Consider the following 13,094-nt stretch of genomic DNA (forward strand, 5'->3'; position numbering starts at 1 on the left):
TTTTCCATAGTGATCCACAATTAATTAGTAAGTCATTGAAAATGTTGTGACACCTGTCACTATTGTAGGTAATAGAGGCAAAAAAACCATAGCACAACTTGGGTACCTGGGAATCCTCCTTCCCATGCTGTGCCAACTTTCCCTCACTGTCTGGGCTTATTATTGGTATCTGATTTGTAGAAAGTCAAGGTCTTCAGGAGTCATTGCCTCTCAGTGGAGTAAACATTTCACAAAAGCAAGATGAGAGGAGCTAAATGCACTGGCTTAGCCTAACAAAAACTTGTATGATAGCTGCTTATACCTTATTATTTTCAAAAATAAACATGAAGAATATTTTGAGAATCTGAGCTTTACATATCAAAGGGAATTTTAGACCAACCTAACAAAATGGCACCCTGAAACCAGCTGTGAGGAGGGATGTGGTACTGGCATCAGCTCAGCCCTGGTTGGTGGTATACTTTCTCTTGTTTTCTTCTGAGAAGGATGATGCTGAGCCTATTTTCAGTGGGTCTCCAAGGTGAAAGAATACAGATATCTTTGATTCAATTGGCTAAATTGGGGTCTAATAGTGTCTTCTAGGCAGGAAGCAATGTGTAGTATATGTATTCTTATTTTTTTTTTTTAGTATTTAGATGATAATTTCTATTATTTTCTTTTTTTTAAATTTTATTTTATTTGAGAACATACTGTACAGAGGGGTTACAATTACATTGGCAGGATAATGCATACATTTCCTTATGTATTCTTATTTTAACACAGAAAATCTGAAATGGGAGATTTTTTAAAATTTAACTGCTAACTAATCTTGGATTTAGGTTCTCAGTGGGTTCTTGGTAAAAGGTCTTCTGTTGTCAAGCACTGTTGTTAGCTCATGCTTGTAATTCTAGCTACTCAGGAGGCTGAGATTTGAGGATCACAGTTTGAAGCCAGCCTGGGAAGGAAAGTCCATGAGACTCTTTATCTCCAATTAACCAGAAAAAAACCTAGAAATAGAAATGTGGCTCAGGTGGTAGTGTTATAGCCTTGAGCAAACAAAAAAACCTTCAGGGACAGCACTCAGGCTCTGAGTTCAAGTCCCAGGTCCACAGTGCACAGCACGCACACGTGCATGCATACACACATACACACACACACACACACACACACACACACACACACACACACACACACTTTGTTTATAGTAGTGCCCCTCTGATCCGCCGATGTTTATACTGCACACTTCAGCTACTTTCTTTTCTCCTTTGATATGTGAAGATAGATCTGGGTAGAATCATCCACATGCTGCTACTCTAGCCTCCTAAGATCTGTGAAACAAATTTCAAAGCATAGATGTCTCCCAGGAGCCGATTCATTCAGGTGACTACAGCCTTGGTTAAGAATATGGGTCCTGAAATTCATCACTATGGACCTAATCACTAAAGGCCTGTTAGCTCTTTGTCTTGGAACTTTAGGCCAACTAACTTCTGAGTCTCAGTTTTCCTATATGTAAAATGGGAAAGCAATTGACATTTACCTCATTGGATTAAACATATACAACATTTTGAACAAATGCCTGTTACAGCCACACTGAGCCATGGATAGCTGCTCTTCTTTAATTATTGTGTAATATGGGGAATGAACCCATGGCCTGGATCTTATAACTCTTGTGAGTTGGAGAAGAAGAACAAAGAGTGGAAGCAGCCCCTAAAACCTCTTACATGAGCTGGAAAGATGGTGTTTAAACCATTCCTCAGAGATGGATGTTTCTGCTGCTCTTACAGCTCTTTAGGGAATAAAATTACCTCTGGCTTTCACTGGCCTAATTCAATGTCTGACAACTTCTCTCAGTTGGGAAGTTATTCCTTCTGTGTGGCTTAATTACCTATTGTTGTAATTTCAATTTGGGGTGAGAGGAAGGCCAGAGAATCTGATGTTGAGATAAGGGTTCTGCTGGAAACTACTGGGGTGCACACAGAGGTTCGCTGTCCATGGATTTCTGCAGAGATTGGCTATGGAAGACTTGGTTGCAGTGTTATGTTCTGAGCAGGGTTCTGTGGGGTACCAGTGGTTATGTGGGTCAGCAGCATGGACCAGAGGGGAGGTAGATTTTAGTGAGGAACTAGAATACTTGGCTTTATACTTCCGTTCAGTGGAACCTGAACGTATTTATTCTTTCTGTGAGATTTCATGAGGGAGAAAAGGTTCTCTAGATGAAAGGAACTATGGTTGGTTGTATGTGTCCCTAATATGCTCTAGGAAGTGGACCAGAACCTGGCAGCTGAATCTAATGCTTCATGTTTCTGTTGCTTTGTGCAGCATGTTTGAAAGGAGTTCCCCTCCTCCTCTCTTTTTCTCCCTCTCTGTGTTTTCCTTTGCTGACAGCAATGCTGGGAGTAGGAGGAGAAATGGGAAGATTTACTGGGAGAAGAAATTTATAAATCCACAACAGAGTTATTAAGAAACTGGAAAAAGCCCCTTTCAATGTGTTTGTGAAAGTACTCTCGACCCATCCTCATGGGGGTGGGGCTCCTGGGGATGGATAGGGGCTCTTCATCTCCAGCCTATACAATAGAGTGGCAGTGATTGAAACTCAAGGTCAAGAGCAGAACCATCTGACACACCTCAGCCTAATGAAAGAGGTTTGAAGGATATTGACCAAAATAAAGGAGTGACTACAAACTGTGCATGGGAAGATTTATGTCTGCCTTGCTTTGTGCAGGAAAGGGCTTAGAACTCCTCCAAACCCTGCCTCAGAGGGACTTAAAGGGCATATGTTCTGTCTCTCTGAGCACTGAATCTCCACTTCCAATAGACACCAAGTGGTGTCCTGACTTTTAAGGACTGGCCTCCAGTTCCAGGCTATTGGCCTCCAGATGACTAAAAAAGAAATTATTAGTCCAGCCTGACTCCAGGACAGGGTCCCAATCCTTTCAATCTCATGGTACAAAAACAGGGAGCATCCCTAAGGACAATGTAATTCAGGAAAAGCTATGGCCCCAAAAGTTAGGTTCAGATGGCACCATTTCTCCGGACACTTGGTGGTGGCTAATTGCTGACTGATTTAAGTTTCTCTTTGGCTTTGTTGCTAGTTTTCCCTGCTGGGCTGATTCCTTGGATGCAGATAGTGAAGGGTATACTGAGAACACTGATGAGGTGTGATGTATTGTATTAGGCACCTGACATAGTTGCCTGGACTAATTCTTAACAACTACCCTGGGTGGTTAAGTGGTATCTTCTCCATTGCACAGATGAAACTTGAGTTTTAGACTTTATAGGGCTCATTGATTTGTGGATTCTGTTGGATTCTACCACGGACTGATTGTTAGAAATGACACAGGAAGAGAAACTCAATGCCACCATGCACTGGCTGCCCAAACAGCAAATAATAGACTCAAACCATCTTTACACTCTCCTCCTCTTTCAGAACACACACACACACACACACACACACACACACACACACACACACACACACACACACAGACACACACACACTCCTAAAGATGTGTCTCTTTTTCTAAGGCCTTTTTCAAATTATCTACTAATACTCAATGTCCATATGTGAAAACAGAAGCAGGTAACTTGAGGGGATGGGTGAGGTTGGGAGAGATGAGTGGGGAGAAAATGATGGAAAAGGAGACAATGAACCAGATGCATTGAACTAGCTGAATACCTGTAATCCTAACATTACAGGTAATCTGAAATCCAGCCCTCAGGAAGCTGAGATCTGAGGATAGCAATTCACAGCTAGCCTGGGCTGGAAAGTCTGTGAGACTTTTGTCTCCAGCTAACCAGCAAAAATCCAAACATGGATCTGTGGCTCAAGTGGGAGAATGCTATTCTGGAGTGAAAAGGCTTAAAAGGACATCACCCAGGCTCTGACTTCAAACCCTAGTACTGACACACAAAAAGAAACACGGTACTTATAAACAAATAGATCGAAACTCTACAACTAAAGATGGTAATGAATGATGATAATAATATTTTTTTTTTGGCAAAGCTACAGGCAAACAGGTCCCTTGAATTATGCACTGGCCATTCCATTTTCTTCTCACAGTAAACACCAGTCATGGCAAATTCTTCCTTGGCCCCTGAATGAATGCAGGAACCAATGACTGAAGGAATGAATGGTGTAACCCAAGGACAAAAGCTGTGTCAGAAGAGCCGTGTCTAGCGCTCTGCCTTCGTGTCTGCCTGCATCCATCTGCTGTCCTTTCTTCTCAGGGTGGCATGATCGCTCTCCTGCTCTCCATCTTGTGTCTGGTGATGATCCTGTACACTCGCCGGCGCTGGTGCAAACGTCGCCGGGTCCCCCAGCCCCAGAAGAGTGCCAGCGCCGAGGCAGCCAACGAGATTCACTACATCCCTTCAGTGCTGATCGGGGGTCATGGCCGGGAGAGTCTGCGCAATGCTCGGGTGCAGGGCCACAACTCCAGCGGCACCTTGAGCATCCGGGAGACACCCATCCTGGATGGCTACGAGTACGACATCACGGACCTACGCCACCACCTTCAGAGGGAGTGCATGAATGGAGGGGAGGACTTCGCTAGTCAGGTCACACGCACCCTGGACTCGCTGCAAGGCTGCAACGAGAAGGCAGGCATGGACCTCACACCAGGTGGGCAGCTGGAAGGGGGTAGCACTATTTCCTCCTTGTCTCAGGTTGCTGGGTATTGGGCCAGAATGCTTGGTTACGTTACTTGGTAGAAGGTACCAGGGTCCCTTCCCAGATAGCCTGTTTTCTGAGATGGCTGGAAAATCTAGTGTATCTTACATCGCCTTCCACTTGGACCATCATCAGAAGCAGAGGAAAATTTGTATGCAACAGAGAAGTGAGTTACAGCCTTTTTTAGTTTGTAATGAGCCATCCTCTGGGAAGTAAGGAGAGTGCAAGAAAAATCAACACGTATAGACTTTTCTGTGTATCATGTATTTGCCTAGGCAGTTTAATTCTCCAATGAAGTGGCTGGGTAACACCCTCTGTTCTTTGCTGTAACTCCCAAGACTTGGGTTTGGGGCATTTTTAATTGTATTTTAATCGCATTGCTTCTGTGGTCTCTATAAAGAATGTATATCTTTTTAAAAAATGAAAAAGGCAAAGATGGCATCAGATACTTCATTTATCTATGGAGACACTGGTTAAAACAGACTTGAACCTAATCCAGCAGGACAAGATTATCAGAAAGGGAAGGACTGCACTTTAATAAATTCACCTCAGCTCTCTTTCAAACTGCTATGAATAAGCCAATCCCAAAAGGTAAACCTTGAGAGTGATTTTCCAAGGTACTTCCCAGTTATCTTTACAGGAGATGGCTTAGATACTGTATGCCAGTTAAGATACATAGACTTTTGTGGGAGACTCAAAAGAGTAAAATCACATAAAGTGAAATGGAAATTCTGTATGTTGTCTAGAACAGATCCTTGACATATCTAGACAGAATCTAGAACCACTTCTTAATAAGATTTAAAGACTGAGAACTCCTTGAAAATGAGAGAGAGAATATGCCTTTAACAACTCTCATATTTCCCCAAGCACATGGTACTGTGCTAGGGATAACAAATAGATATGTAGCAATCACAGGTTACATAATCAAATGCCTTTAAGGGGACAGAAAGATTACACAAATATATGCAAGAGCGATCAGACAATAGGGAGTGGTGTAGATTGTGATGGAAAAGAGAGGTCATGTTCTGCCTGAATGCATACAACTGCAGATTCTTTTAAGACTCTACTGACCCAAATAGAATAGAAGCTGAAGTTTGTGTCTAGCCAAAGGGTGGCAACTGGTGATTTTATCAATATAAAATTATTGAATTGGATTTTCAATTGTAATCTAATTGTATTACTTTGTGCATAACTTTGTAGCCCCTAGAAATCCAAGTTTCTGCCAGTCTCTGGCTTTCTGGGTTCCTTGTTTCAGCTCTGTGACTCCTCATCTACTTGATTCACACAGATTTTTCTCACTCCCACTTTCTTTGGCCTTTTAAAAATTTTCACCTCCCATTTTCCTGGTACAGGAAGTGACAATGCCAAACTCTCGCTGATGAACAAGTATAAAGATAACATCATTGCCACCAGCCCCGTGGACTCGAACCACCAGCAGGCTACCCTGCTGTCCCACACCTCCAGTAGCCAGAGAAAGCGGATCAACAACAAAGCAAGAGGTATCCATTTCTGATGTTCGAGCTTCTGATAGATTGCTGACTGTAGGGAAAACAGGACCATCAATACCTTCTACCATGTTCATATATGCAGCTACAGGGGTAAGCCCCTGCACAGTCTTCTTTCTGGAGGCCAGTTAAATGCTACTTATATATGAAAAAAACAAGCCCTTAAATGTGCAAACCTTTTGATCAAATACTTCTGCCAACAAGAATGTATGCTTAAGAAATAATTGGACAAATATGAAAAGATGTGTGTAAACAGCAGTTCATTGCAATGTTGTTTAAATGAGCTGAAAATTGGGGATGGCTTAAATATCCATCACCTGGGAATTACCTAACTACCTGGGACAGCTGTCTACTGTCCATTGGCTTCCTATACAATCATTTAAAATGATAGCCTGGATCTCTATTTGCTAATAAGGACAGTAGTCTACCCGTCAATTGAATGGAAAAAGATGAGGTGATAAAAGAGAAGCTGCAACATAAATAGCATTTCAAAAGACTTTTTAAAGGGGGAATTAATCCTTTACCTGCTTCTGTATCAGAAAAAAAAATGGGGCCTATATACATTAATAGTAACAGAATTCTACTCTGACTAAGAGGACATTGGAGATTTCCCTGAATACCTTTTTATATATTTCCTTTATTCACACTTTTTGCATTTTATATACATATATAATATATACAGACACATATATAAGTGTATACATATACACATATGTATATGTGTGCACAGTGTATGCATGTGTAAGTATACATATACAATGTACTTACCATATTTACATACACATATACATGTATGTTTATGAATGAACTGGTTCCAGAAAAATGCAAGAATATAATATCCTATGTTTCCAGCATTTATTTCCAACTTCCTATCAACTAGAAGGAGAAATCTACTTTTTTTTTCCTTTTCTCTCTTCCACTCCTGGAGGGCCTTTCTGGCAGAAGAGTGCCAGAAATGTTTCTAATTGAGGAAACATAGGCTGAGCAGGGCTTTAGTGAAGGTCTACTTCCCCAACAAATCTGGATGTCAGGAAGGCCTAGACACCCTGCTAGCTTTGTTAGATTGTCAGTCAGCCCACTTTCACTTTTACTGATGTTTCTGTTGAACTCACCCAGCAATCTGGTGTCATGAAGACACAACTGGAAGCATTGTCTTTACTGAGCTTCTTTTCATTTCAGCTGGGTCTGCATTTTTGAATCCTGAAGGGGACTCAGGCACCGAGGCCGAAAATGACCCTCAGCTCACCTTTTACACAGACCCCTCCCGAAGTCGGAGGCGCAGTCGAGGTAAGAAGGATGGAAAATGCAGGGGGTAGAGCACTGTGGGCAGGGGAGGGGCGTGCAGGTGGGGCTGCAGAGGGCTTTGTGGGACGGAGCCATGCTCTTCAACCAGTGTTTCTGCTTAAGGAAGAAAGAAGATTCTAGAGTGGAAAATTTCCGAGAATCATCTCTCCCAGATAATGGCACTCTCAAACAAGTTTCCAAGTTGTTTGAAAGGCTATTTCTTGGTCAGAAGACTCTCAATTCCTTCTGGAAGCCACAGGAATCATATCTTGCTATTTAAACCAAGGAAATAAAGTTGGGAAAGTGTGTCAGGTGTGTCAAGTGATTGATACTTGTAGCCCTTGCTTACTTCATCACACTGGCTTTGGCATTGAACTAGGCAGGGATGGGGGCAGAGTGGTTGTGGAGTGAATGATCTGTGACTTGAAAACCTGTGTAATTTCCTTTGACCTTTATTTCCCTACACCCCAATTTGTTCTCATCTACCCAGGTAGAGCTGCCCTTTCATTCAGCCATAGTCTGTCTGTGCCACTCTATGCTGATGTTTAGGACCTTCCAATGGGACTCCTGTAGCTTAGCCGAAACTCTCCATGGCTCTGCTAGAGCCACTGTCATTTCTGAGGTAGTTCTGTACGTAAATACCAATGAGCTTCACTACTTACTTACTGTGTGGTATTGGATAAGGGCAAGGACTTCCCTGAACCTCAGTTCCTATCCATTTTAAATGAGGTAATAATAACTTCTGCGTGGGCCTATTGTCAGGATTACATTTTATGAAAACATGCCGGTTTGTTTTGGCCTCTGCCAAAGCAGTATGAAATTCCTATTACTGCTGCTATATCTTTCCACAGTATAGCCTCAGGTTTCTCTAGAGCATCATCTTAAAAAAGCCGTAGACAGAGTCCCCTTGAGCTGCAATGAGGATATTTGATTGATATCCCCTACTGCTCCACACGGTAGGATTTTCCCCAGCCAATACTTAGCTGATGTCCCCTAAAGACACGTTTCAGCTGTAGCTTACCTCCACATACATTCTCCTCACATAGAGGACTTGCCTGAAATTGGAAGGAGGCATTTAGATCTAAATTCCCACTCCTATGGGCTTCAGCCTTGAAGTTCTCCTCATTATTTTCCTGAAGAGATCAGTGGAGCTCTGGGCAGCCTAACTTCTGAGGCCTCAGTTTCCCTGAAGTGAGCATATGAATGAAGATGTCTCTTCTTCTTGATCTTCAATACATATTTCCATAGAACCAGTATTCAACAGAGGCCCACCCATTGTAGGCAGGGTGTGTCTTGATTTAACAAAATCTGATATAAGAAAAACCCTGATAAATGTATAGTGAGTTTCTTTGCAGTACAAAACAGTTTATTTTAAATCCCAAGCTCTCCCAGTACATCAACTGTGGACTGCTATTAAGTAAACTATAAGCAGCTTAGGGGTGGAGCATGCCTAATTATTTTTTTTCAAAGTGCCTACTAAAGGGTTTTGCCTCTAATAGATGCATGTAAGTATTTGTTTAATTGGATTGGATACATCAATCAGTCCAGCAAAAACATTTTATAACCTTCCCGCTATGGGTCAGGCTTTATGATGGGTGAGAGAAACATGAAAACGTGGCACAATGATAAGGCTTTACTTGCTAATATAAATAAAGCAAAATAAGCACTCCAAAGAGAGAACACTTAATTCCACCTGGCTGCAAGAGGAGGCAACACAGAAGAAAATAATCAGAACTACATTCTATACAATGTATAGAATTTCTTGAAAGAGAAGTAGCCCAGGAAAAGAACACATAAGAAGCCTTGAAGAAACAAAGTTCTCTTTTTTTCTTATTAAGGACATAGAATTAATTCAAGGCAGTAGGTCTAACCAGCTTATAAACATAAGCACATGCAAATACTAAGGATGGGACCATAGAAGAGTCTAGTGCCAAACAATTATCCACATGCTATGTTATCCAATTAGTATTGTTTCTGAGAGCTAACCGGACGCCACTGTTTTTGAAAGACTGAAGCTAAGTAGAGCCAGATTATGAGTTGAGGGTACAGTTAGAGGAGAGACAAGAATATCAGTAGCAAGTTCTTGCAGTCACAGGAGAGCAATGGCAAGTGCTTGTAAACAGCTAGGGCATGGTGTGTTAAGAGCTTTAACAGCAGGGTGCACCGAGGGCTAGAAGAACAAGGGACAAGTGAGAATCTGATCTTAAAGGTTTCCGAGAAGTGTTTATAGGGAGATAGTGTTTGAGCTGAGACTTGAAGAGTAGGTGTATACTGAGATGACAAGGTGACAAAATGGCCTTCTGTGGAGGAGGAAATAATACGTGCAAAGTCACCGAGACATAGATGGCAAAGGCCTACTCAGAAAGCAGCAAATAGTTTCACAGAATGAAGTTCCAGTACAAGTTTGTGGGTTGCATAGGAAATAAGGCTGGAAGGCCAAGCAGAGGGCAGAGGGTACTAGGCCTTGAGTGCAAAGGGTTGGGCCTGCCAGTTCAACTGTGGGTCACATAGTCAGCTCCGCTTCCTGAAGGCATCCTCTGAGGGCAGTCAGTATGGTTAGTTGCGAGCTGGTGAGGATGAGATAGACAGACAGATGGCTACTCCCATACACCTGGTAGGAGAACACAGGGGAGGGCAGAGACAGAGAGGATGGAAGTGGGAGAAAGTGTGGATAGCAAAGGTAAAGAAGATACAATGGCATTTGTGGTCACAGGGAGAGGCTTGGGGAAAAGGGGGGAGAGTTACACATGATAAAGTCTGATGAGTTGAGGAACCAAGTAGATGGCAGACTCTTTCCCTGGGTCATGGGAATAGGCAGGGGAGCAGGGTTCAGGAGAAGGAGGCAAGGCTAGTTTGAAATATGTTGCATTTTAGTCCCCAAGGGAAATTCTGGAGGTAAATCTTCTGCAGAGGCCTGACTAGGCTGGAGATTTGTAAGTGGGGGGAAATAGTTTCAACATGAATAGACTATCTCCAACTGGCAAGGGACAGGGGAACTAGAAGCTACATACTACCCTCAAGTCTCTTCTCCCAGTTACTGCTAGCTAACATACGCACTCCGAGGAACCTGTTCCATGAAGAGTGTGTGTGGCCATGAACCAAAAATCTCATCCCTGTGATTCTGAGCAAAGCAGTTTTGAAGACTCCCTTGGCTCCAAAGACTGAATGATTTGTTGGTCCTGGAATCTCACCACCAGACCAGTGTTTAGATGAACTTCATGCTTAGACCTGCTCCACAGCTTCTCAGGCCCTCTATGGGAGCTGCTATCTCGTATTCTGGTCATCATCGAATGATGTGAGCCATGTAAAGCCCTGACTATGGGTACCTGACACATAATCACCTCTTCCTCAAGGTTAACTGTCACAAAGAGCTTTATCTCATTGAGATGTCTTTCCCACAACTGAAAAGAATAGCTTAATTGCTATACAGATTCACAAGCGTCTTCCAAGGAAGGGAATAGCTAAAGGAAAATAATACATGGACAACACTTGGCATGTTGCCTGCCATAATGGTGACTAATATTACTTTGAAAAATAAGTCTTAACCCAGTACAGGAGAGGACTCCAAAAGATGTACAGAATTTGCTGCCTAGGTTCATTACACCCTTATGTGTATATAAAAGATCCTCCTGTTCACTGCCATTCTATGCTTTCTACTAAAAACCCTCCAAATAACAATAAAAATCAACCTCCAAGACAAAGCCTCTCTTTCCCTAATTTTGTTCTCATCTCCCTGGGAGTGTCTTCTATCCCAGCTGAAATCTTTTCCCCTCCAAGACTGTGGGGAGCATTTTGGGGTGACATCATTCACTCACCCTGAACTGATTTCCTTCTTCTCAGTAGAACTCTCCAGAGAACAAACACCAACCCTTCCAAACCAGGAAGCTCCTCTTGGGGACTTGGTACTTTGGAAGGGCTGCTCTTTACATTGGTGCCCTCTGTGGACAATGGTGGAACTGCAGCGTGAAGTTTAAGCATTCTTGCAGGTCACTGAGGTTGTTCAGTCTGGTGCATTTTCTTCCTGCAGTGTGTTTGATTTGCCAGCAAAACCTCAAGTTGTAATTCCTTTGCCAACGTTTTTACCACCATGTTTTGCTTTTGTCTCACCTTCAGTGGGTTCTCCCCGAAGTCCTGTGAACAAGACTACCTTGACCCTGATCAGCATCACCAGCTGTGTGATTGGCCTTGTGTGTTCCTCTCATGTCAGCTGCCCACTCGTTGTCAAAATCACCCTGCATGTCCCTGAGCACCTGATCGCTGATGGTGAGCACTTCCTTCCACAAATGTGACTTCTTCCTCCAAAGAGAAAGGTTTTCAGGGTGGGCCAAGGATTGAGATGCTAAGGGTCACTGGTTCCTATTAGTATGTGTATATGGGGAGGTGTGAATAAACCCAAATAAGTAAGATTTAGGACAATATTGGATTTCCTATAGATGAAATAAGAAAGTCAGGTTTAAAAAGAAACTAACCAGATCATCTCCTTTTCTCTATATCTACTCTGGTTTTGCTTGTCTATAAAATAACTGACAGGGCACAATGGCTACAGGTAGATAAACATCAATATATCCTCAACCTTTGAGGAAAGAAAAACCAAGTAGGATAGTAGAGGTGTTTAAGGATTAGCCATGCTTTGGTTTGTTTTGCCCAGGTGAGAAATTCCTAATCACAGCAACCTGCTACAAGCCTAGAACTCAGATGCAATCATTTACTTCTATCCAGGGGGACCCCAATAAAATGAGGGAGTTATATAGGTTCTGAGAGTCCCTGAATCATTTAAGCCTGCAGCACCTAATTGACTTGTTAATGTCTGCTCTCTCCGTGGCTGGACGGCTGGAAACAGGTGGGGACTGTTTGCAGTGCTAGAGGGCCTGCTATTTCATGGCAAGTGAAGACAGGCAGCAGGTCCCTGTTTCTTGGATGAGTGCCATCGCCTGTGGCTGGGTCTGATGGAGCCATGCCATGGCCATCACAGAGCTGCTCTGTCCTTGTATCCCCTAGGAACACTCTGGCAAGATGGGACAGGGCAAGACAGAGGGGGATGGTATAGCTGAAAGACTGTCCCTGATCACAGCAGTGTATGTGACAGCCAGACTTCCATCTGCTGATCCCTTGAGCTGGTCTCTGCTGATAATGACAGGCTAGGACTGGTGGGAGTAATGAGTTTGGACTGGGACTCTGTCTGCAGTGACTTGTGCGTGTGTATTGTATGCACACACACACAGGTATAACATGCCTCCTCTCTGTCGCCCTACAGGGAGCCGGTTCATCTTGCTGGAAGGGAGCCAGTTGGATGCTAGCGACTGGCTAAACCCTGCCCAAGTAGTTCTCTTCTCTCAGCAGAACTCTAGTGGGCCCTGGGCCATGGACCTCTGTGCCCGACGACTTCTAGACCCCTGTGAACACCAATGTGACCCCGAAACTGGTAGGCGGGAGCACCGGGCAGCGGGTAACTGTCAGAGAGATCATGCCTCTTACAATCACTCTCTTGTAATTCAGACCATCTTTATCCCAACTTCATTGTATTCATTGCCATCTTGAGCCTAGACTATGGGATCTGCTAGCCTGTGGTTGAGCTACTGAGCATGAAAATCTGGTAGAAGGCTGGGCAAGAAAAACTGAACTGTGGCCCTACTCCAGAAAGATTAGAAAGTTAAGAATGA

General features: G+C 43.2%; 1 protein-coding gene across 3 annotated transcripts in view; it reads left to right on the forward strand.

The window, feature by feature from the left end:
• Astn1 (astrotactin 1) overlaps positions 1 to 13,094 on the forward strand; it is a 299,448-nt gene that overhangs the window by 132,110 nt on the left and 154,244 nt on the right. For 2 of the 3 annotated variants that reach the window (XM_070034406.1, XM_070034408.1), the window contains exons 3-7: positions 4,204 to 4,597; positions 5,998 to 6,144; positions 7,330 to 7,437; positions 11,548 to 11,697; positions 12,689 to 12,880. In XM_070034406.1, coding sequence (XP_069890507.1) covers positions 4,204 to 4,597; positions 5,998 to 6,144; positions 7,330 to 7,437; positions 11,548 to 11,697; positions 12,689 to 12,880 — 991 coding nt within the window. The remainder of the gene's footprint in view (positions 1 to 4,203; positions 4,598 to 5,997; positions 6,145 to 7,329; positions 7,438 to 11,547; positions 11,698 to 12,688; positions 12,881 to 13,094) is intronic. The other variant, XM_070034407.1, reaches the window with a different exon arrangement.

Source organism: Dipodomys merriami, unplaced genomic scaffold (assembly GCF_024711535.1).
Source record: "Dipodomys merriami isolate MVZ:Mamm:240054 unplaced genomic scaffold, mDipMer1.0.p SCAF_24, whole genome shotgun sequence".
In the NCBI taxonomy this organism is placed as follows: domain Eukaryota; kingdom Metazoa; phylum Chordata; class Mammalia; order Rodentia; family Heteromyidae; genus Dipodomys; species Dipodomys merriami.